At 39.2% G+C, this 26125-nt stretch overlaps 1 protein-coding gene across 4 annotated transcripts in view; it reads right to left on the bottom strand.

Moving 5' to 3' along the window:
• The window catches only part of meak7 (MTOR associated protein, eak-7 homolog), a 62276-nt gene extending 36803 nt beyond the window's left edge, over positions 1-25473 (bottom strand). The window contains exons 1-4 of one of the 4 annotated variants that reach the window (XM_063067162.1): positions 25243-25473; positions 24589-24714; positions 14051-14155; positions 4765-5018 (exon numbers count right to left, since the gene is read on the bottom strand). In XM_063067162.1, the coding sequence (XP_062923232.1) occupies positions 4765-4935 (171 nt within the window). In that variant the 5' untranslated portion in view covers positions 4936-5018; positions 14051-14155; positions 24589-24714; positions 25243-25473. Of the gene's footprint in view, positions 1-4764; positions 5019-14050; positions 14209-24588; positions 24715-25002; positions 25167-25242 lie in introns of those variants that run through there. The other 3 variants (XM_063067159.1, XM_063067161.1, XM_063067160.1) reach the window with 3 other exon arrangements.
• Positions 25474-26125: the final 652 nt, after the last annotated feature.

A 26125-nucleotide genomic window follows, 5' to 3' on the forward strand; every position in this document is an offset into this window, starting at 1 on the left:
CCAGGGAGCAGGAAGCGCAGAATCATATATCGATATGATGATTGTACATTCTAGTATCAATTGTTTGGTGACAATAAAGTAAGTATATGAAGGATATGATAACATATATGTACTTTGAAAATAAATTTTCTTTGAACTTTTAAGTGTTAGTATACAAAAGGGGTGCTTAATATGCTGTCAGGCCGGCTTCCATGTTGTTATTCTTCTATGACTACCTCCCTAACTTGGATTCATTCCTGCACATTAGCTTAGCAAAAGTTCCTAGTATCCTTCACTCTGTTGTTTATCTCGAGATATTAAAATTAAGAACTTAAAATTACATAGTAAGGTGTCTGAATCATTGTGACCACCATTAAAACTGTGGAACAACCTCCACCATAGCATTATTTACACCATCATTCAGAGGTGCCAAGCAAAGTTAATAGCATGGGAACCCATGAAACCCGTCACTAATACTTTACTCACAGAGAGGCTTACATTGTACAAATTTCAAGAAGCTGACCATAATTTAATCACTTTCCAGTATTAATCAATTAGAGATGCAAGCTAGCAGGTGTAAGACTTAAAAGTAAGGAATTACTCTCGCAACTGTGGGCAATAAATGGTTTTGCCTGCATCACCTATACCCAGATTCACAAGAAATTCTAATTGCACCACAGTCATTATGGACAGAAACTTCAATTTTAATATGTCTCAGGATAAAATCAGCTTCACAATAATGGTCAATTTCTGGATTTTAATTTGAGTTCTATCTATAGTTGCAAATTGGTCTCGTTTAGGTTCTGCCAAAGTAGTATATCTCAGCCTGTAACATCCGAAACATTTCTATGTATTCAGTTACAAATCTTAAATAGGTAAGGGGTGGTAACATCACTGGTAGTGACAGACATTCTCCTCAGGCCTGGAGATCTTCTGAACTGCAGCCATATAGCTCAAAGGCATGGTAAAAATCCCAGCACAGAATCAGGGCAAAATCAGCAGCAGCTAGTTAAAGGGGATATCGTAGAGTAAACAAAGGAAAACTGACATTTCTTTTTGTTTTTAATATATTTGCATGTGAAGTTTGCAGACCTACAGCACTGCCCCTAACCTAGGGCAGCACCCTTATTAATTCTTTCTCTGAGTGCTGGTAACCAATATTTGTATAGTGAACATCCCAGAGAAAGGCAGCAGGATGGTTAACACTTGGTCTAGGTTCTACCACCTCACTTCTTTTGTTAGAGCTGTCCTCCAGCAAAAGAAGTTGTAGAACCAAGGCAAAATGTGAATGTGAGGATTTCACCATGTTCCCATCTCACTTGGGCAAGTTAAACTCTGCGTTGAAGCTGGAAAGTTGTACAAAAAGGGTACAATTTTACAGATTTATATAAGAGACCACCGATAGTGACCATGCTCTAACATTTTAAGGCTGACATATGAGTCCATTGTTTTTCCAAGTGCATACTTTTTTTTACATATAATCAAAAGCTACCTGGAAAGCAAATATTCATTGTCGTTAGTGTTACAGAACACAACCACAACCTTCATCAGGTGATCTATTACTGATGAAAATGTTATCAGGAGAACTCTTATCTACAGCCAAATACTTTAAAAAAAATGTACTTGCTCATCAATGTACTCTCTTCTGTCAATAAGAACTTCTATCTTTTAAGCTCCAGAATTTCATATTATCCACAGCAGTCTCAGAGTCACTGTCATAAAATTATACAGCATTGGCCCAACTCATCCATGCTGGCTAAGCTATCTACCTGAACTAGTTCCATTAACTCGTGTTTGGCCAGTATTCACGTATCCATCTAAATATCCTTTAAATTTTACAATTGAACCTTTCTTGCATCATTGTAACTTTCTCATGTTTATAATTGTACCTGCCTCTACTACTTCCTCTGACAAGTTTCCTTGTATCCAGCACCCTCATTAGAAAATGTTACAGCTCGGATCCATTTTTAACCCTTTCCCCTCCCACCTTAAACCTATACTCTGTAGTTATAGACTCTCCTTTCAGACTCATTTCTGCAGCAATTAACAGCCACAAAAAGGTGATGGATGTCCAGTCCTCAAGCTGCTGAGCACAACTGTATTCCAAACCGGTCAGGAAATGTGCTTTGTAAGGAAAAATGACTATGAAATTTGATTCTATATAAAAACAGACTTTTAGAACTAAAGAGCAAAGAACAAACAGGAACAGGCCCTTCAGCCCACCTTGTTCATGCTGATCATCCTATCAATACTAACTAATCCCATCTATCTGCATATAGTCCATATCAGAATCAGATTTATTACCACTGACATAAGTTATGAAATGTGTTGTTTTATGGAGCAGTATAGCGCAAGACATAAAAAAAATAAGTTGCAATAAAAAATAGATAATTCGTTCTAAAGAGGAATACTGAAGTAGTGTTTATGGGTTCATGGACCCTTCGAAACCTGATAGCGGAGGGGAAGAAGCTGTTCCTAAAATGCTGAGTGTGCACCTTCAGGCTCTTAAACCTCCTCCCTGATGCCAGTAATGAGAAGAGGGCACGAACCACACAGTGGGGGTCCTTAATCATGGATGCCACCTTCCTGAGGGACCGCCATTTGAAGATTCCATGATGGTGAAGGGGTTTGTGTCTGTGACGCAACTGGTTGAGTCTACAATCTGTTTAGATCCTGTGCATTGGAGCCTCCACACCAGGTGGTGATGCATCCAATCAGAATGCTGTCCACACTACCTCTGTAAAAATTTGCTAGAGTATTTGCCCTTGTTAAAATTCTTTTCCTCTAGTTTTAAATCAATGGCTTCCTTCACTAGGCAATCCCAAAACGCAATGGTGCGGCACGGTAGTGTTGTGTCGTCAAAGTCAATCCTATGGCCATTACGAATGTAATGTTCTGCTACTGCCAACTTCTCCGGGTAAGCCAAACAGATACATCTGTGCTTCTTGATGCAGGTTCCTACAGAGTCTGGCCAATATACACTGCTCCGTATCACAGGGAATCCAGTAACCATCAGCTGTCTGAGTCCCAGGTCATCTTTGACTGGCAAAAGCTGCCATTTGAGCAGGACGGCTGATGAAGGAAGCCACTGATATAAAACTAGAGGAAAGGAATTTTAACAAAGACAAAGGTCTCGCTCTAAGTTAGAACTGGAATTTGATTGTAAAAAAGGTGGGACAGTGGAAACCTGATTGGATGAGGACTAACCAATCAGGAGGGATGGATGATGGGGCTATAAATACCACCAGACTAGACATGTCCAGGCATCACCCCTGATGAAGATGGCAGAGTCTGTCATCGATACATCATTAAGGACTCCCATTATTCAGGACTTGCCCTCTTCTCATTGCTACCATCAAGGAGGAGGTACAGGAGTCTGAAGACACACACTCAACATTTCAGGAAGAGCTCCTTCCCCTCCACCGTCAGATTTCTGAAAGGACATTGAACCCATGAACACTACCTCACTCTCAGTTGACTCTGCATCCAACACATCATTCTCTGAAACCTCATCTCTAAAGGGATCCTACCACCACACATATCTTTTCCTCACACCTCTCTCCATTTTCCACAGGGATCACTTGCTGCATATTTTCTTCTCCATTCATCCCTCCCCACTAACCTCCCTCCCGGCACTTATCACTGTGAGTAACCAAAGTGCTACACCCTGCCCATTCACCTTCTCCCTCATCTACATTCGGGGCCCCAGCACCTCACCTGCAAATCTGCTGGGCTTGTCTATTGTTTCTGATGCTCCTGATATGCCCTCTTCTACAATGGTGAGACCAGCCATAAATTGGGGGACCACTTTGTTGAGCACCTCTGCTCAATCCACCAAAAGGAGAACTTCTCAGGTGCCAAACATTTTAATTCCACTTCTCATTCCCATTCTGACATGTTGGTCCATGGCCTCCTCCTGTGCCAAGATGAAGTCACCTTCAGTGTGAAGTAACAACACCTTATATTCCACCTGGGTAGACTCCAACCTGATGGCATGAATATTGATTTCTCCCTCCATTTAAAATAATTCCCAACCCCTCCTTTCTTCTTCTATTCCCCACTCTGGCCTCTTACATCTTCTCCACCTGTCTATCACTTCCCCCTGGGTCCCCTCCACCTTCCGTTTCTCATATGGTCCCCTCTCCTCCCCTATCAGATTCCTTCCTCTCCAGTCCTTTACCTTTCCCACCCACCTGGCTTCACTGATCACCTTCTAACTATCTTCCTTCCCCTCCCTCCCACCTCTATATTCTGGTGACTTCCCCCTTCCTTTACAGTCCTGAAGGGTCTCGGCCCAAAACATTGACTCTTTCTTCATTTTCATTGATGCTGCCTGACCTGCTGAGTTCCTCCAGCATTTTGTGAATCAATATTATTTTTTTGTTCCCTTTTTTGGCTAATTTACTTCCTTTTGTAACATATAGTTTTTTACTATAATGTACTGCTACTGCAAAACAACAAATTTCACGATGTATTCCAGTGTTATTAAACCCAATTCTGATTCTTCCAGCGTTATTTGATGTAAACTCAACCTTTCTCCACTGGCTGATCTGCTGCTCTGATTCCCAGACTTCACTTCACATTGCCTGCTTGCTTCCGCTGCATTTCAAGTATGCTAGGACAGAAAGGCAGAAGTGCATTTATGCTTTGTGAACAAATGACAAATGCAGATTTAATGCAACTTACATTTTGGACAATTTTCAAGTAGTATCTATGAAAATTCAGCAGAATCTCAGGATTAACTTATTTTCACTGTTTACCATTTTGGTTCATCTAGACATTTACCTTTAACATGTCGAGTGTAAGCTGCTGCTTGGGAGCTTTTCCACCCTTTGTTTCTTCAGTGGTATTGGATCCACACATAACCTTAAAAAGATCACCCAGAAATGTCTGTTCTTCAGCCGAAAATTGACTTTGCCAGACTCCCTGCACAGGGTGACTCTCGGAATTGCCCATCTTTCTTCACAGGTATCCGCCAGGTCTCCGCAAATATAAATTGCATTCAAAAAAGGATGAGGCACTCAATTTTCTGAGCCGCCCTGCATGCAGAGTGTAAAGTGAATCAATCTCCTGCAAGCAAAGACTGATCAATAGTTGTTACTAATTTTTACCCATGAAACAATTTATCCTGAGGTGCAAAATAGATTAGTACACTATTTCAGAATTATACAATGCACATGAAGGAAGGGGTACATAAAAATATTGTAAACAAAAAGGTCTGAATATAGCTTTTCATATCCAGATGCCAGACAATCCTTAGTTTGAGTACTAATGTAAAATTTTATTTTTCACAGAAAGTCTTGCATCTATATGATGCCTCCCAAATCTGTCAAGATATTGCAAAGCTAATACTCACAATGATGTGTTCCTGAAATGTAGTTGTAATGTAGGAAATGTAATGATCAATCTATATGCAGCAAGCTCCCAGAAACAACAGTGAGATAATGACCAAATAATCAGTATCAGCAATATTGGAACAGCTTCTTCCCCTCTGCCATCTGATTTCAGAGTGGACATTGAAACCCTGATCACTACCTCACTACTTTTTATTTCTGTTTTTATTTTTTTACACTACTTATTTTTAACTTAACTATTCAATAGACATATATATACTTAATGTAACTCAGTTTTTTTCTCTGCAGTTACAGTATTTATCATGTATTTCATTATACTGCTGCCGCAAGTTAACAAATTTCACGACATATGTAAGTGATATTAAACCTGAGCGACAAACACAAAATGCTGGAGGAACTCAGCAGGCCAGGCAACATCTATAGAAAAGAGTACAGCTGACGTTTCGGGCAGAGACCCTTCATCATGAGTCTTGATGAAGGGTCTCGGTCTGAAACGTCGACTGTTTACTCTTTTTCATAGATGCTGCCAAGCCTGCGGAGTTCCTCCAGCATTTTGTGCGTGTGTTGCTTGGATTTCCAGTCTCTTGTTTGATACTAAACCGGATTCTGATTCTGATATCACATCTGTCATGTATAAATTACTGGAAGGTATTCAAAAGGGGCAGGGTAAGGTCCTACGACATGGGAGCAGAATTAGGCCATTCAGCCCATCAAGTCTGCTCCACCAATCCATCATGGTTGATCCACTCAACCCCATACACCTGCTTTCTCGCCATATCCTTTGATGCCCTAACCGATCAGAAAACTATCAACTTCTGCCTTAAATAGGACTTGGCTTCCACTGCATTCTGGGGCACAGCATTTCACAGATTTTCTACTCTCTGATTTAAAAAATTCCTCCTTACCTCTGTTCTAAACGGTCACCCCCGTAGTTCTGGATACCCCGACCTTAGGAAACATCCTCTCCACATCCACCCAATCTTGTCCTTTCAATATTTGATAGGCTTCAATGAGATCCCACCCCCCCCCATTCTTCTAAATTCTAGTGAATACAGGCCCAAAGCTGCCAAACATTCCTCATATGTTAACTCCTTCATTCCCAGAATCATCCTCGAGAACTTCCTCTGGACTCTCTCCAATGACAATACATCCTTTCTGAGATACGGGACCCAAACTGTTGACAATACTTTAAACGTGGCTTGACGGGTGTCTTATGAAGGCTCAGCATTATCGCCTTGCTCTTATATTCTTTTCCCCTTGAAATAAATGCCAACATTGCATTTGCATTCTTTACCAAAGACTCAACCAGTAAATTAACTTTCTGGAAGTCTTGCACAAGGACCTCTGCACCTCTGATGTTTGAAACTTCTCCCCATTTTGATAATGGTCCACACTATTGTTCCTTTTACCAAAGTGCATCACACAAGTATATGGATAGACAGGGCCTTATTAGAGACAATCAATGTGGGTTTATGCATAGCAGGTCATTTCTAACCAATCTTAGAGTTTTTCCAAGAAGCTTGATGAAAGAAAGACAGTGCAAATTGTCCACATAAATATTAGCAAGGCTTTTTACAAAGTCCCACATGTTCACAGAGTCCCATCACACTCGTCTAGGTCAGATAGACCTAGGCATGTTATTTTACGTTTTCATTACTTTCAAGACAAGGAGAGACTGTTTCGATTCGCTCGATCTAAAGGTTTCATTGATTTTTCGGATCTTAAGTTCCGATTCGTGGAAGATTTCAGTAAACCAATCTAGGACCAACGGGTTCGCTACAGATCTGTGATGTCGGAATTCTATAAGATGGATTTAAGACCAGCGCTGCTGTACCCTGCACGTTTAAGGATTCGCATGTTAGATGGAGCCCTTCGTTTTTTTGATTCTCCATCGGATGCCCAGAGTTATCTGGATCAACTTTCACCTTCAACATCTTAATTGTTATTTTTTTTTAACTATCTCCGTTGATCGGAGGCTGTGAATTGGTTGGTTTTAACTTTTTCGTGCCCTATTTGGGCAGAAAAGTTTATTTTTGATTTCTTAATATGGTTTGTAAACTTTCTTTTTAGCTGCGTCATTTCTTTCTTTTCCCAGGGGATTCTGGGTGGTTACTTCCTTATTGTCATTTTACGTATTTCCTGTGTGGCCTTAAATTTTGTAGTTTTTTAAAATTTTATTTTGTTTTGCTTTTTATAACTAGTTTATGGTAATAATCTTATTTTTTCTTGTTGTTGTTTTGTTTATTCATGGGTTTGGGGTTTATTGTGGTTTTTTTTTAATATATATTTTCTGGCTTTTGTTCTGTTGTGTGTGTATTTTAATTGAGTTACCTTTTTTCTCTACTTTTTTACTGTTTTACAATTAGCTGATCTTTTTCATATTTATACCTTTCTTTTAGGGAGCGTATACCGGAAGTCATGGGGGTAGTTTTAGCGCTTGCTTCTTTCGGGCGGGTCTGCTTTAGATTTTGCCTTGGTGTTTTGGGGTGGGGCGGTGGGAGGGGCTTCACGTTTTAGTTTTTTTCTCTTTGGGCTATATACATTATTGAAGTACTCGTTGCGTCCTTTTTCCCGGTATCTTTTGTATGTTCTGTTTCCTCTCCGGGTTCGTGGGTCGAGCCTATCGTCAATCCTCCTTGCTGTGGGTTGACTTTAGGATTTATGGAGTCTATTATTAATTTTGTCTCCTGGAATACTAACGGTCTTAATCATCCTATTAAAAGGAAAAAAGTTTTTAAAGTGTTCCGGAGACTTAAAGCACAAATTTTGTTTTTACAAGAGACCCATGTACGGAGGGGGGACAGACTACGTTTTTTTAAATTCTGGAAGGGACAACAATTTCATTCGAACTCCAATGCTAAGATTCGAGGCGTCTCTATTTTTATAGATTCCTCAGTTACTTTTATACAACAGGATATTTTTTCTGATCCGAATGGTAGATTTTTATTGGTTAGTGGTTTACTATTTAATAAAAAAGTAGTTTTGGTTAATGTTTATGCTCCTAATATGGACTGTCCGGAATTTTATAAATCATTATTTAATCAGTTTCCGAATTTGAACGAGTTTTCATTGATCTGGGGCGGAGATCTTAATACCTGTTTGTCTCCAGCCTTGGACCGTTCGGCTCCTTTACGGACTTTACCTAATAAATCTGCAACTTTGATTAACTCTTTCCTTTCTGATTCTGGGTCGACGGACATTTGGCGTTTTCTGCATCCTCAGGTAAAAGATTTTTCTTTCTTTTCACATGTTCATCATTCCTATTCAAGAATTGATTATTTTTTTATTGATTCTCGTCTTATTTCTTCAGTGATTAAATGTGATTATGATTCTATAACCATTTCGGATCATGCTCCACTTAAGCTTTCTATTAAAATTATGGCCAATATACAAAATAATAGACAATGGCGTTTTAATTCGCTGTTGCTTCAGGACTCGGACTTTGTTAACTTTATGAATGAACAGATTGAGCTTTTTTTTACAATTAACCATACAGAGGATATTTCGGTTAACACTCTTTGGGACACTTTTAAAGCCTATATTCGTGGTCAGATTATCTCGTATTCTGCTGCTTTGAGGAAGAAGCAGAAGCAGGAGGAGATGGTAATTGTGGACAAGATTAAAGAAATTGATAAGAAATATGTTATGGCTCCTTCTGAGGAGTTATACAAACAAAGAACTGAACTTCAAATGGAACACAGTTTACTACTCTCGTCCTCGATTGTAAACCAATTAAAGAAAACAAGAAGTGAATTTTATGTTCACAGTGACAAAATTGGCAAGCTGCTGGCTAATCAATTGAAATCTAATTATGTTAAATCTCAAATCAATCAGATTTATAACCAAAATGATCGATTGATACTGGATCATGTGGGGATTAATCAAACCTTTTGTGATTTTTATTCTTCTTTATATCAATCAGAGTCTCCTCGAGATTCTAAACATATGAATGATTTTTTAGATAATTTAGACTTCCCTCAGATTTCACAGGATATGTCTTCTATATTAGATACTTCTATTACTATGGATGAGATTAAGAATGTTATTCTTTCTATGAATTTGGGGAAAGCTCCTGGCCCGGATGGGTTTACCGTTGAATTTTATAAATGTTTTGCTTCTTTATTGATTCCTTGGCTCTGTAGGGTTTTTGAGGCTTCTCTGAAACTTGGTAAACTTCCTGAATCTTTTAATAGAGCGTCAATTTCTTAATATTAAAGAAGGATAAAGACCCTGCGCAATGTGCATCTTATAGACCAATATCTCTATTAAATGTTGATTCTAAAGTTTTTTCTAAGTTATTAGCAAATAGACTAGAAAAAGTACTTCCTTCTATTATTTCGGAAGACCAAACGGGTTTTATTAAAGGTCGTTACTCTTTTTATAATATTCGTACATTGTTAAATATCGTTTATACTCCCTCACAAAATGTTCCTGAGTGTGTTATTTCTTTAGACGCCGAGAAAGCTTTTGATAGAGTAGAATGGCCTTATTTATTTAAGGTGCTTGAAATGTTTAACTTTAGCTTGAAATTTATATCCTGGATTAAACTGTTATATCATTCCCCTGTAGCCTCGGTCCGTACTAACTCTTTAAACTCACCTTTTTTTCCTCTTTTTCGAGGTACTCGACAAGGTTGTCCTCTTAGTCCCCTATTAGTTGATATTGCATTAGAACCTCTTGCAATTGCTATTCGAGAATCATCAAATATTACTGGGATAACTCGGGGATTAAAGTCCCATAAATTATCACTCTATGCTGATGATTTACTTTTATATATTTCTAATCCTGAGAAATCCATTCCTGCTGTTTTAGAGTTATTAGCACAATTTGGTTCTTTTTCAGGTTATAAATTAAATCTTAGTAAGAGTGAACTCTTTCCGATTAATAAACATCTTCCCTTATATTATAAATTTCCATTTAAATTGATTGATAACTATTTTTCTTATCTTGGGATTAAAATTACTTGTAAATATAAAGATTTATTTAAGATTAACTTTCTACCATTAATAGACCATATTACTCAACTTTCATCTAAATGGTTTCCTTTATATTTAACTTTGATTGGTCGTATTAATGCAGTTAAGATGTTTTTTTTGCCAAAATTTTTTATATGTGTTTCAGGCATTACCAATTTTGTTCCAAAATCTTTCTTTGATAAAGTTGACTCTAAAATTTCTTCATTTATTTGGCAGAATAAAAATCCGAGACTGGGTAAAATACATTTACAGAAAGCTAAGAGAGATGGAGGTTTAGCATTACCTAACTTTAGATTCTATTATTGGGCAATTAATATTCGACATATGAAATTTTGGTTACTTGATCAGGATATACTATCTATTCCTAAATGGGTAGCATTGGAACTACAATCTGTTCAGGGCTATACACTTGGCTCTATTTTAGGTTCCTCTCTCCCTTTTGATTCGAAACGCCTTAAGCAGGTCTCTAACCCGATAGTTAAATATGCTTTGCGTATTTGGTTTCAATTCAGAAAATTTTTTGATCTTAATCAATTCGGGTTAGCGATTCCTATTTTAGGTAATATATTTTTTCCTCCCTCTTTTACGGATCGCGCTTTTCAAACTTGGAAGACTAAGGGTATTTTACGGTTTTTGGATTTATTTTTAGATGGTTCCCTTATGTCTTTTGAACAACTATCTAACAAATATAATTTATCAAGAGTACATTTTTTTAGATATTTGCAAGTTAGAAATTTCCTAAGTACTATACTTTCTTCCTTTCCAATGCTTCCTCCTACATATATTTTAGATTCGATAATTAACCTTAATCCATGTCAGAAAGGTGCATCGGCTATGATTTATAATATTATTATGAAACTTAGGAAAGCTCCATTTGATAAGATTAGGGTAGATTGGGAACAGGAATTGGGGCTTACCATTTCTGTGGATGATTGGGGGCAGATTTTACAATTAGTTAATACATCCTCTATTTGCGCTAAACATTCCCTAATTCAATTTAAAGTTGTTCATAGAGCACATATGTCCAAAGATAAGTTAGCGCGTTTTTACTTGCATATTAATCCTTTTTGTGATAGATGTTCGGGGCAGATAGCCTCTTTAACTCATATGTTTTGGTCCTGCCCTACTTTGGAAACTTTTTGGAGAGACATTTTTAATATTATTTCTAAGGTGTTAAATATAGATATCTCTCCTCACCCTATTACTGCTATCTTTGGACTACCTAAAATTTCTAGTAATCTTTCCCCTTCAGCCCGTAGAATGATTGCATTTCTTACTTTAATGGCAAAAAGATGTATTTTACAACATTGGAAAGAGCTTAATGCTCCAACTACCTTTTTTTGGTTCTCCCAGACGATATTATGTTTGAATCTGGAGAAAATTAGAAGTAACCTTTATGATTCTTCATTTAAATTTGAACAGATTTGGGGATCTTTTATTCGACATTTTCATTTAATGTAATATATACCCTTCTTGTTTTTTTTTCACTGTTTTTAATGGAGGTCGGGATTGAGGACGTGATTTTAAGTTTAACTCTGTTTGGTTTCAAGTTAGCCCATTGCTTTGCTTTGCTTTTAGTTAGTTGCACGGTGGGTTGTTTTTTTGGGGTTTTTTTTTCTTTTTTTCTATCGATATATATATAAAATTTAGTATACTATTATGTTATCTCGGTTTCTTATGGTTAAATTACATTGTAGTATTTTTTTTCGGTATTGATACCTTCTGTAATTTTATTATATTTTAACATTGTATTAATGTTTATATGGCTTACCTTTTGGTATACTTATTCAATAAAAAGATTTAAAAAGAAAGAACAAAGTCCCACATGGAAGGCCAGTCCAGAAGGTTAAATTGCTTGGCAATCAGAATGAAGAAGTCAATTTCATTCAACGGTGGACTGGCGGGAAAAGCAAGAGAGTGGTAGTAGGTGGTTGCCTCTCTGACTGGGAGGTCTGTGACTAGTGGTGTGCAACAGGAATCAGTGCTAGGTCTGTTGTTGTTTTTCATCTATATTAATGGTTTGAATGATAATATGGTAAACTATACCAGCAAATTTGTGGATGACACCAAGATTGGCGTCAAAGTGTATAGTGAGGAAGGCTATCTAAGCTTTCACAATAATCTACACCAGCTGGGCAAAATGGCTTGAAAAATGGCAGACGGAATTTAATGCAGACAAGTGTGAGGTGTTGCACTTTGTGAGGGCAAACCATGGTAAGACTTACACAGTGAAAAGTAGGGAACTGAGATGTGTGGTTGAACACAAGGATCGGGGAATATAGAACATAGAACATGACAGCACAATACAGGCCTCTCAGCCTACAGTGTTGTGCTGACCTTTTAACCTTTTCTAAGATTAATCGAACCTTTCCCTCCTACATAGCCCTCCATTTTTCTATCATCCATGTGCTTATCTATGAATCATTTTAAAGTCTCTCAAGTATCTGCCATCCCTGGTAAGGTGTTTTTCCCTTCAGGTTGGGTGGGGTTAAAACTAAAGCTCATAGGTTCAGGGGAACTACTCACTCAGAGGGTGGTGTGAGTGTGGAACGAGCTGCCAGTGGAAGTGGTTGATGCAGGTTCATTTGTAACATTTAACAGCAGTTTGGATAGGTACATAGATGAGGGAGGTATGGAGGGCTTTGGTCAAGATGCAAGCAGATGGGCACACTTTACCAGGAACCCGACAAGCATGGGCTAGATGAGCTGAAAGGCCCATTTCTGTGCTGTAGTGCTCTATCCCTCTATCAAAAAAAATCAAATTTAAGAGATAAATACTGTCCAGGATGCAATAAATAATACTAATACCTGTCCTCCATCCCCCAAAAATAGGCTCACACAAACTTTTTATGTCGAAGTTACAGAGGAGACAGGCTGTTAGTTTAAATCTCAGCCAAAGGACAGAACTTTCAACAAGCCATCTTCTGCTCTGTGCTCAAGGGAAGCAAAGGTACTATCAACATGGGCATCTCTGACTGAACCTCAGGAATTACCCAGACAACTTCAAGAACTCCAAAAATAGTAGTTTGTTTTTTTATAGCACCCTTAAGATATTCAAAAGAGCCAAATACTTCCAGAAATCAGATATCATTGCTTTGTAGATAATTACTATGGCTTATTACTGTTAATTTGGGTCCTAAGAAACACCACAACGGCTTATTAAAATGTTTTCTGACATTCGGTCTTGTCAGAACAGTACAGTGGTTCAGTTTCAAATTAAAGGAAATTGGTGTGCGATCTTTTTTTATCCTCCAAAAGCAAGTGGGTTGCAATCTCATTCAGATTTTTAACAACATAGCCTACCTTAATGCAAAATTTCAAGCTTCGATCTCAGGGCCAAGGCAAAGGTAAGACTGAATCCATAACTTCCTGGCTCTGAGACCATGGTAACTACCACTGAACCTGCTCACAATCAGTTCCCAACAATACAGAAGAGCTAAGGTTTGTCCCACCCTGAGTCATCTTCCAAATGACAAATCTATGTGGTCATACATACTTAAATATAATGCTTTACTTCACTGAAATAAATTCTTGACAATATTAGCAGATGACTTTTCAAGAATAATTATCAAGAAAACAGAGACCAGAGAAATTTGTTTGAATACCAAACATTTACTATTTTCAGATTAGACAAAATGTTTTATTTACTAGAAACTATAAAACACACACAGTCATTCCTACAGCTCTCCAGGAAGCCAGACAAGATCATGACTGAAAACAGAAAAATTTAAGGTTCCTTACCTGACATTAGAACTTTTCAATTATTTCCCAGATTCTGATTGATCTTCAGTGCATTTTGCCATCATGTTCTGTTTTTGATTTAGTAGTTCATATTTCTTTATGGTTCTGAAATTTTATTTTCAGCAAGGAGAAGCCATCAATAGATGAAGGAATAGTGCCTTGATAATGGGCAGAAAAGACAGCAATCACATCAAATATCTAGTTGAAATTGCCATCATAACAACAAGTGGCAATCTACTGTGACATTCAATAGCATTACTGCTACTCCAGAAACACAATTATCTGGACAGATCAGAGATTGGGTTCAGTGATTCAGCTCCTAATAGTCCAAAGCCTGATTACCAGCTTCTCAGTGTGATGGAATACTCTCCACTTACCTGGTGATGCTCATGAAGTAGCCGCTAATTGGTATCCCATCTACCATCCTAGACTTTCATTACCTCTACCACTATGGCTTTTTTCTGTAACATCTATGAAATAAACTGCACTTACACACCCAAGCTACTTTGACAGCATCTCCCAAACATTCAATCTCTGCCATTTAGGACAGGGGCAGTGGGCACTTGGGAACACCACCTGCACACACCACCCAAAGTCAGAAATGTATTCTTCACTGCTGCTGGGTTGCGTTCCAGACAGTATTGTAAGTAACCTTCGTGACAAGTAACAGTAGGCATTTGAGAAGGTGGGTCACCACCAACTTTTCACTGTACTGTTAAGACTGAAAATAAATACTGGCCATGCCAATAAAACTCACACCCGGAGAAAACTTTCCAAGAGTGGAATTTCCACACATCCAAATCTTAACATGCAAATTCAAAAGTTGTGACCTGCATTATCCCTTCTTAAGCTGTTTTACTAGAATTAAATTAAATATCTGTTGTTTGTTAAGTAGGATGCCGTGCACAATCCTGATTTGATGCAGACGGACGTGAGAAGCACGGAGGAACATCTGGTGAAACTTTTGAAGTGCCTGTTTCGCTGCCGCTGCTACTGTGCGATCCAGAATCTCCGGAGGGGAAGGCCCCGAATCCTCGGCTTTGCCTGTTGCTTGGCAGCCAGGGCCAGGGTCAAAGCGCTCGGCAGAGATGGCGTTCGGTGCCAGAGGGCTAGTCGGAGGCTCAAAGTTTTCAGACGGACTCAGAGTCGGCTGTGGTCGGGTGCTTCCAGGGTGCTGCATCAGCAAGTTTGCGGCGCTGGAGGTTCATGGCAGGGAGAGTTTTTCTTCCTTCTACCGTCTGCGTGAGATGATGGGGCTATCGGGACTTTGAAACTTTTTTTTTACTGTGCCCATGGTCTGCTCTTTATCAAATTATGGTATTGCTTTGCACTATTGTAACTATATGTTATAATTATGTGGTTTTTGTCAATTTTAGTCTTGGTCTGTCTTGTGTTTCTGTGATATCATACTGGAGGAACATTGTATCATTTCTTAATGCATGCGTTACTAAATGACAATAAACGAGGACTGAGTGTCCTCATAGTCTAATCTAATCTAAACCATAAAAGTAATTATTTATTCTTTTTACATTAGATATGGATGATGCTGGCAAGGCCAGTGCTTTTCATCACTTCACAGATAGGAGAAGTAGATCTTATACAAGGTTAAAAGGTCGACACAACGCTATAATGTCCTATGCTCTTGAAAGAAAAAAAACAGGGAGCCTAGATTTAAAACTAGAATATTATGGTTAAAAGAATAAGCATCAGAAATCTTGGCAGAGACTGGAGGAAGAAATATTTTTTCACCCAGAGAATGGTTAGTATCTGGAAGGTGATATGGTGGAGGCAGAGACTCGCTCAATGTGTAACAAGATCTGGGCAATCACTTGAAACATTACCAAGGCACAGAAGGCTAAAGACCAACTGCTGGAAAGTGGGATTAATGAAGATGGGAGTGGATGGTTGGTATGGACATGGAAAGACCCACTTCTGGGATGTATAACTATAGACTCAACATTTTAAAGTACAACAGTCCTCATCTTCAAATGGTCGTCCCCTTTCCTTCCTGCTTTAGATACATGACCTTCCTCCTTCTGCAAGAGACCTTTAATTAGGTGTTCTTCACACTGCAAATTAGATTCCTTATATCCTCTTCAATCACAACCTTGGTAGTTAATTACTGCCTTCAAAGACACCCCTTCATTGAAAATACCCTCTCTACTCCTCTTTAGATCACAATCAGTAGATTGTGGAACATTGTTGCCATGGGAACCTAAAACCTAAAGCCTGGATGCTGACAACAGTGGCTGTGATTTTCCAGCATTTATTGAAATTGGCAGTGCCATTGATTACCAGCAGGAAAAATATATACAGTATGCTGGCTCTTTATGTTGTTTAAACAGTGTGCCTGAAGCAACAACTGGAGGTCACCTTGGGTGTACAATTACAATGTGACTGAAAGCCTATCTGTTCAAAACCATCAAAACCTGACCTGAGCCTTGGAACTTAGTCTTTTCCAAACCCAACTATTACTATTATTGTAACAATTTCTAACATGTTGTTCGTGTGCAATAATAGAAAGCAAATCACCCTGACTGTGATAAAGTACTGAGCTAATCAGGCAAGGTATTACCTGAACATTTATCAGAATATATACTGATGCTATCCAGTTACAGTGCAATTCAGCTATCAAGCTCTAATAATGATTGGTCAAAACTAAAATTACAAACCGGTGCTATCTCCACAGACCCTGCCAACTTGATGACTGTTCCATTGCTTCTTTCATTAAACAATTATCTGTTTCAAATGTGATTCTAAGTACATTTTTATTTTTATTTTACAAAGTTCTGAAGGCAACAACCGTCAGATTGAAGTACACAGTAACTGGCCTCAAGTGCTTTCCCACTCGTGAATAAAGGGAACAATAAAATTGTCCACTCTGACAACATCTTTGCTGTAGTAGAGACATGGGCCAGATCAGCCTGTTCTGGTTCAGCATTCAACAAGACTTCAGAGAGCCAGACAAATCTAAACCAGCTAATCACCACTCAATTAGTTCACTCTTCACCAAAACAACAGGAAGCATCATTAACAGAGCTTTTTAACACCTGCTTATCAACCAATAACCATTTGCTTTTCTCATTTTGGCTTCTGCAGGGGTCATGCCTCTAAACTTTTATCCAAAACGAGGGTAAAACAGCCGAAATACGAGGGTGGAAATGGCCAAATTTACTCTCAGTTCCATATTTGACCATACACAGATCAAGATGTCATAGTAAAACACAATGCATACCATCAACAGAATCCTGAAATCTGTACCAATTCCGTAGCTGTCAATACTGGACAACATTCCTTTCCCCAGACATTAACTGGATAACATAACTCTAAAGAGACAGTTGTTCTGCCCCCCAGAAACAACTCTTCACACCAAGAGGCCCTCAGATGTTTTTTACTTCAGCCTTTGATATCTCGTAAGTATTCCAGACCCCTCTTGACACAAATATGCAGTGACTTTGAGGAAAGTGTGGGATGAAACCATTATACAAAGTAAACAGCTAATTTCCAATCCAGTTATGAAGATACTTATTTTTCATTTATTTATTAAGATTCAGCAGAAAATAGGCACTTCCAGACCTTCAAGCCACGCTGTCCAGCAATCCCCAAATTTAATCCTAGCCTAATCACAGAATTGATTCCCCAATGACCAGTTAACCTACCAATGTCTTTGGACTGTGGGAGGAAACTGGAGAACTGGAGGAAACGGTCAAGGGGAGAATGTACAGGTGGAAATTGAACATGGCTCACCTGTACGGTAAAGCATTACGCTAACCACTACACTGCCCTGCCCTGCCGATGCATTGATATTGATTTGATGCCTTGTGGAATACATGACAGACTCTTATCCAGATGCTAACGAGCCATAGATTCTTCAGCCACTTATTAAAACAGAAGGCATGTGAAGTTTTCCACAGAAAGCGAGTATAGCAGACCTGGTTAAACAGTGCACCCAAGACTAACTCAATGGTGGCATGAGAAACCACAGAAGCAGGAATCAAGAACCAGAGATAAACTGCTGGAAGAACTCAGTGGGTGGAACTACATTTGTAGAAATGAAGGGGTAACTGATGTTTCAGATCCTGACCCTGATGCAGATTTAACTGGTTAACCACCTTCTAAATGTACTTACAATTGTTGCTTCAAGCAGCTATGCTGTGCAATTAAATCTGTAATTTAACTGCACTATTTAAAAAAGATAGAACTTGTGGGAAACTACAGTCCGCTGGCCCAAAGAGTCTATTATAAATACTATAATAGTATACAGGATACTCGGGAATATTATTGGAAATAGACAAAGACAACATGGATTATGAAAGGGAAATTCCGTTCGACAAATCAACCGTAGCTTTTTGAAAATGTAACTGAGAGAATAAAGAGGGGACAACAATGAATGTGGTGCACCCACCTGGATTTTCTTAAGACGTTTTGATAAAGTCTCACTTAAGAGTTTAGTGTGAAAAATTGGAAAAAGGTACAGAAAATATTCATAAGAATGATTCTGGGGCTAAGGGGCTTAAGTTATGAGGAGAGGCTGGATAGGCTGGAAATTTTTTCTCTGGAGCACAGCACAGGAGGCTGAGGGGTGACCTCGGGTACATGATATCATGAGGGACATTGATTAGATGGATGGTCACAGTCCTTTTCCCAGAGCAGGGGAGTCTAAGGGTAGAGGATAAAGGGTTACGGTGTGAGGGGGAAGGTGTAAAAATGACCTGAAAGTCAATCCTTTCCCCGACAGAGGGTGGAGTGTATATGGAACGAACTACTAGAAGAAGCTGTAGAGTAAAGTACAATTACAATGTTTAAAAGTACATGGATAGAAAAAGTTTAGAAGGATATGGGCCAAATGGAGCTCAGGAGGACCTGCTCAGATTGACGTCTTAGTGAATCTGAATCTAATTAAAGCAATGGAGTTGGGGGTAATGTATTTGCAGAGATTTTTAAAAAATTGATTGACAGAAAGAAACTGTGTGTGTAAGTACAAAAAGAAAAAGAAAACACACAAAATAATAATAAATAAACAATGAACATTCAGAACATGAGATGAAGAGTCGTTGAAGGCGCATGCATAGGTTGTGGGAACAGTTCAGTGATGGGGCAAGTGAAGTTATCCCCTCTGGTTCAACAGCCTGTTGGTTGAGGGGTTCCTGAACCTGGTGGTGTGGGTCCTGACTGTGGTGATATGACGTGTCAGAACGTGATTGGAGAGAGTTCTGAGCATGCGCAGAAATGATAGAATAATCGAGAACATGGTATTGTAAAAATGTGGTTTGGTTGTTGCTGTAAATAGAAGTTCTATTTCTTCAAGAACATGATTCTTTATTAGCAAATAAAGAACACAACATGGTTTCAGAAGTCGGTCTGGAAGACAACATGGTGTCAGAGGTCGGTCTGGAAGAATAATACATTTCCTAACACGGGACAATCGAAGATTAAAAAAAAAGAGTTCGAACTGTTTTGGTGTTTGCTAACAGTTTACAAATGGGTTTGCAGCCTCTATCGACACTTCAATAATCTGGGAACGTAGCTGAGAACTGGAGAAAATTCAAGTAGCATTTTGAATTATATTTATCGGCGATCGAAGTGGATCGAAAACCAGAAAAAACTAAAGCTGTGCTTCTACTCCACATGACATGTGACTATGCAATTGAGGTATATAAACATTTTATTTTTGAAAATAGAGATAATTTAAAAATGGAATCGATAATGGACAAATTTGAATCATATCGTATACTGAAGCATAATGTGACGTACGAGAGGCACAGATATTTTACATGTGCGCAGAGAGCTGGTGAAGCAATTGATCAATATGTTATGGAGTTGAGACACCAGAATAAAACATGCATCTTTGGAGAACGGACAGACTCTCTCAATAAACACAGAATTATTTGTGGCATTCGGGATAATGGTCTCAGAGAAAGACTGTTAGGAGAACAAGGCTTAGACTTGGAAAAAGCTTCGATGCTCTGCAAAGCTTCGGAAACAGTGACGTCACAGGCTAAAGACCTTTTCATTGAGAGCTGCAACGTAGACTCTGTAAAAAAAAAAGTGCAAAAATATTAGGAAAAACAATAATAAATTGACAACAAAACCTACAGAGAGCAAGACGTCATCTGAGAGAAAAAAGATACGTGATCGCTGTGGGCGGCAGCATCAGCCAAAACAGTGTCCAGCGTATGGGAAAATGTGCAACGACTGTGATAAGAGTAATCATTTTTCACACTGTTGCACAAATAGGAAGAAAATAAAACAAGTAAAACAAGTAAATGCAGTGCTTGAAAATGAACGAGTTTTATATAGATGTGCTTTGTGAAAACAAACAAAGTAAGAATGACTGGACTATTTCATTGCAAGTGAACCAAAACAATATTCTGTTTAAACTTGATACGGGAGCACAAGTAAATGCGCTTGCAGAATCTTGCAAATGTTTGCAGAATGCATTAAAGCCAAGACCAAAGTTACATAACACAAATATAAAAGTGACTGGGCATTCAGGTGCAGGCATTCCAGTTAAAGGAACATGTGTGGCAAAAGTATCACACGAAAATATTGTGCACATGCTTTCATTTGTGGTGGTGCCAAAGAATGTACAGTCAATACTGGGTTTATCTGCCTGTGAGAGACTGAATTTGGTGATCAGAGTCTTAGTCTTGGACAGTGACACAAAGTCAGAATACAGTGACTTGATGAAAGAGTATGAAGACTTGTTCAAAGGGCTTGTTTGTCTTCCAGGAGAGCACACGATTAAAATTGACAGCACAGTGCCACCCGTAGTACATCCATGTAGAAAAGTACCTTTTGCATTACGTCAACCAAAAACAGAGCTTGACAGAATGGAACTGCTAGAAGTCATTAAAAAAATTGATGAACCCACTGAATGGGTCAATTCGCTTGACATTGTTGATAAGAAAAATGGAAAGCTGAGGATTTGCTTAGATCCAGGAGACTTGAATCGAGCCATTAAAAAAAAAGCATTTCAAATTGCCTACTCATGAAGAAATTATGTCACAGTTTGCTAATGCAAAGTGCTTTAGTAAATTAGATGCATCCTCTGGATTCTGGCAACTTAAACTAGATGAACCAAGTTCAAAGTTGTGTACCTTTAACACTCCTTTTGCCAGATACCGTTTTCTTCGGCTTCCGTTTGGAATTGCATCAGCTCCTGAAGTGTACCATAAACCACTCACATGCTATATGAGCACACTCAGGGCGTGGATACTTCCACTGACAATATTGTTTGGGGAATCATCTAAACAAGAGCATGACGCCAGACTCAGACAAGTCTTTGAGGCAGCACGCAAGGCAAATCTGAAGTTGAATAAAGACAAATGTCAGCTAGGAGTGACTGAACTTACCTTTGTGGGTGATATCATCAGCAATGAGGGTGTGCGTCCTGATCCATTGAAGGTTTCTGCTATTGAGAACATGCCAAGACTGCAATGTAAAAACGATGTTCAAAGGTTCATGGGAATAGTCGGCTACATGGGGAAATTCATACCCAATCTTTCAGGAACAACTTGCTCCTTTGAGGCAGCTAACAGAAAAGAAAAACGAATGGAGCTGGAATCATGAACAGTAGAAGGCATGGCAAAATCTCAAGAAAGTGCTCACTAATAAACCTGTGTTGAAATTCTGTGATGTTGAGACATCCATCAAAATCTCATGTGATGCATCTCAAGCAGGCTTAGGGGCAGTATTACTCCAGAAACATGACCAGGACTGGTTACCAGTGGCATACGCACCTCATTCATTATCCGATCCAGAAACAAGGTATGCCCAGATTGAAAAAGGATTTGCTCAGCATTATGTTTGCTTGTGAGAGATATCATCAGTTTGTGTCAGGGCAATCTATTGATGTTGAAACTGATCATAAGCCTCTGATTGCATTGTTCTGCAAACCTTTAAGCAATTGTCCTTCGAGAATTCAGCGAATGCTGATCAAGTTGCAAAGATATGCATTGAATGTGTCATACACACCTGGAAAATTCATGTACGTGGCTGACACACTTTCCAGAGCTGTGGATCCAATAACAAAAGACAGTCACAGGAACGTTATTGCTGTTCAGGTATTTATTGATATGGTCATATCATATCATTTGGGGTAGTGGAGGTATAATTTGTCCAACTGTGCTGATCACCCCATCCTTGACTAAGTTGTTCCACCGTAAACACAATCTGTTGTGAGTCAACATGATGCTTTCAGATCAGGTCATGCATAGCGTATAACTCTGCCGCACCGCTCCGGTGTGTTTCTGGGGTACAGGGGCTAGAGACCCTTGTGCCTGTTTTGTGCTCTATCGCTGAGCAGCAGTGAACTATCTGATTGGCCTATCAGAGTTCTCTTTGGGAACTTGTTGACTTGATCAGCATTTCTGATCTGGCTATTTTTCACGATTGCTCTTAATTAAAAAAAAAGAAACTATACCTGTTGCTCCCAAAAAGTTGGAACTGCTGCGTCTTGAGACAGAGAAGGACAAAATTCTCAGTCAGGTGATACAAGTGGTGATGGATGGATGGGCAGATAATAAGCATGACTGTACCTCAGAAGTACAAGAATATTGGAACCACAGATCAGAACTTTCTGTTGTGGATAGGATATTGTACAAAGGTAGCAGAATTGTGATTCCTAAAGGTCTCCGAAAAGAAATGCATGGGAAAATTCATGAAGGCCACCCAGGTATTGAAAAATGCAAGAGAAGGGCTCAGGAAGTGATGTTTTAGCCCAGAATGAATCAAGAAATTGCAGAATTAATGTCTTCTTGTCAAATATGCCTTAAGTACCAACCCAGCAACCCTAAGGAGCCACTGCATCCACATCCTAGTCCTCAGAGACCTTATCAGAAGGTAGGCATTGATCAAGTGACAACAAAGATTATCGATTAACAACAGATTACTACTTATTGTATCCTGAAGTGTGTGGTCTGAGCAGAACAACAGCAGAGAATGTAATTACATGCATGAAATCAGTTTTTTCCAGAAATGATGTACCTGATGAAGTTTTCACAGACGATGGTCCACAATTCAATGGTGAATGCTTAAGACATTTTGTTCATGAATGGGGCTTTGTTCATACAACATCTAGTCCATTTTCCCCTCAGTCCAATGGATTAGTTGAGAAGTCGGTAGGAATTATGAAGAAACTGATGCACAAAGCAAAAGATAATGGAGGTGATTTTTATAAAGCTTTGTTAGCCTATCAAGGTACTCCACTTGAATGTGGATTTTCACCTGCTCAGCTCTTGATGGGACGCTGTTTGAGGTCCAATCTGCCAATAGATGAGAGCCTTCTGAGAACAGAGGGAGGTGAACAAGTGAAAAGACGGAAAGATGAACACAAAGCAAAGCAGAAAACATACTTTGACAGATGTTCTCGTCCATTACCTGAACTGCAGCAAGGAGATGAAGTAAGGATACAAGACAAAATGAACACATGGACCAGAAAGCTACAGTACTTGAAGAAGTACAACCCAGATCATACATGGTCCAAACAAAAGGAGCAGTGTTAAGAAGAAATTGCAAAGACCTTAAGAAAGAGCCAACTTCAGAGTTTCAGTTAACTGATGCAGACCTGACAAAACATGGCAATAACAACAAAACGCAAGAACTGTGTGAACCACTTTGAAGGTCTACTCGCGTTCGTAAACCCCCAGAGAGACTGATAGAGACATGTTAAATTATGCTTTTTCTCTGGTCAATGTTGCTAATTGTTTCTCTTTTTAAGGAAAGGAAGATGTGGTGATATGACATGTCAGAACGTGATTGGAGAGAGTTCTGGGCATGCATAGAAATAATAGAATGATCAAGAACATGGTACTGCAAAAACATGGTTTCGTTGTTGCTGTAAATAAAAGTTCTATTTCTTCAAGAGCATGATTCTTTATTAGTAACCCATGGTACATATAAATATAAAGAACACAACACTGACGTTTCCTGTACCTTCTTCCTGACTCCAGCAGCCAGAAGAGTGCATGACCTGGGTGGTGTTATGAAGAGTACAGATAGTGCAAATGCAAACAGGCTTTTTCCACTGAGGTTGAGTGCGACCACAGGTCACGTGTTAAAGGTATCAACTGAAATGTTTAAGGGGAACATGAGGGGGATGTCCTTCACTCAGAGGGTGGTGAGAGTGTGGAACCAGCCGCCAGCAGACGTGGTGAACGGGGGTTGGAGTCAACATTTAAGAGAAGTTTGGATAAGTACAAGGATGGGAGGGGTATGGTCCAAGTGCAGGTCGAAAGAAATACGCAGAATAATAGTTCGGCATGGACTAGACGGGCTGAAAGGCCTGTTTTTGTGCTGTAGCTAACTATCAGCTAACCGGAACACAGACTGTGACCCTGTTGGCTCAAGAGCTGATGAGTGTTGTAAACTTTTGGTGGAACTCGGGTTTAAGAACGGTAGATTATGCAGAACACAGGCAAATGTTTTATATATCAATTTAAAAACTTGATAATGAAAGACGCATACAATCAATGGAACTTCTCCACCAAGGTTAGACATTACTTAGTACTCCTTAAATGTACATTAAACGCACTTACGGTGCCAGTACTTTCGCCTGCGTGAGTCCTTTTCAGTCAGTCAGTGGAAATGAAGGGGTAGCATATAGGACCATTGGTGACCGCCGCACAACACTGTTGGTTCGACACCCTGACAGCAGCACGTCACTACGGAAATAAAACAAATTGACATTGACAACGACCAATGCAACTGTCGGAAAGTGTTACCGTGCCTCTGGAAATCAGGGACTTTCCGTCGGGAGGAGCGGTAGTTCCGCTCCGCTCAGGTACTGAGCAGAATGAGTTCATGTTACAGCGATAGGGATAGATTTCCACAAACATATTCAGAGACGGTCTTTGCCAGTTGAGCCCGCACGGGGGATTTTTAGGGGGCCCTAGCATTGTACACTCATCTCACACTGACACCTGGTTAGAGAGCAGCTTAGTTCATATTACTAGTGCATTCCAGTGGTCTGGGAGAGGATTCCCACCCTGTCCGGGGTTCCTGCCCTGCAGCCTCTCAGTTCAGAGCGGTACTGTAGCGGTGTAGAACACCCCGACCGCGTCTGTTACCGGGTTCCAGCGCTGCATATCCGCCATCGATTTCAAACGGCCGCCCGCTCTACAGCAACGACGGCCAGAGGGGTGGGATGGTGTATATAATACTATAAATAATTTTGTGCATGAAACAATTACCTTAAAGTTTCACTTCGTCGTGATAGATCTTGGCTTGTTTCATGATCAGCATTCCGTCAAGCGGCGTGCGTTCACTCCGATGCTGACGAATTAACTCATTCAATACACAACTTCGCTTTAAGCAGTCTTTTTCTATTTTCCTTGAACTTCTGTTCAATACTTACGTGAGGTCACTCTCAGAACTGTATGTGAAGCCTTGTAATTTTTTGAATTTGTGACATCATATCAGCGCTCAAAAAGTAGGATTTCGGAGGTTTTCAGATTTTTGAATTTCAGATAAGGGGTACTCAACCTGTAATGAGTAGAGGGCATGTCCCTGTTGGTGAAAGTTGATGGATGAACTGAGGCACTGCCTTTTTAAGATGTCATTGATCTTTGGGAGGTCTTGTGCAGACTAAGTCTGCAACATTTGCTGCTGTTGTTTATTTAATATTTGAGTAACTTTGTAAATATTATTTGTTTAAATAATTCATTAAAATACATGAATTGCATACGTCATAATGCTACCACGTGATAAGTGTGTGCCTCGTTCAAAGTAAAGAACAAAGTTAGAAACGTATTTCATGTCTTCCTTTGAATTAGTTTAATGTTTTGAAATCACAAAACATAACAGTGGCAACGAGGTGTTTTTGAAACAAATATAGTACAACAACCGATCTTTTGAAGTGCAGCAAAACATTCGAGTTTTAAAAATAACACAGATAAAAGTTGCATCTCTAGGAAGAGGTACAGTCGACGTTTCGGGCGGAGACCCTTCGTCAGGACTAACTGAAAGAAGAGCTAGTAAGAGATTTGAGAGGGGGAGGGGGAGATCCTAAATTATAGGAGAAGATAGGAGGGGGAGGGATGGAGCCAAGAGCTGGACAGTTGATTGGCAAAAGGG

This window comes from Mobula hypostoma, chromosome 14 (assembly GCF_963921235.1).
Source record: "Mobula hypostoma chromosome 14, sMobHyp1.1, whole genome shotgun sequence".
NCBI classification, from domain to species: domain Eukaryota; kingdom Metazoa; phylum Chordata; class Chondrichthyes; order Myliobatiformes; family Myliobatidae; genus Mobula; species Mobula hypostoma.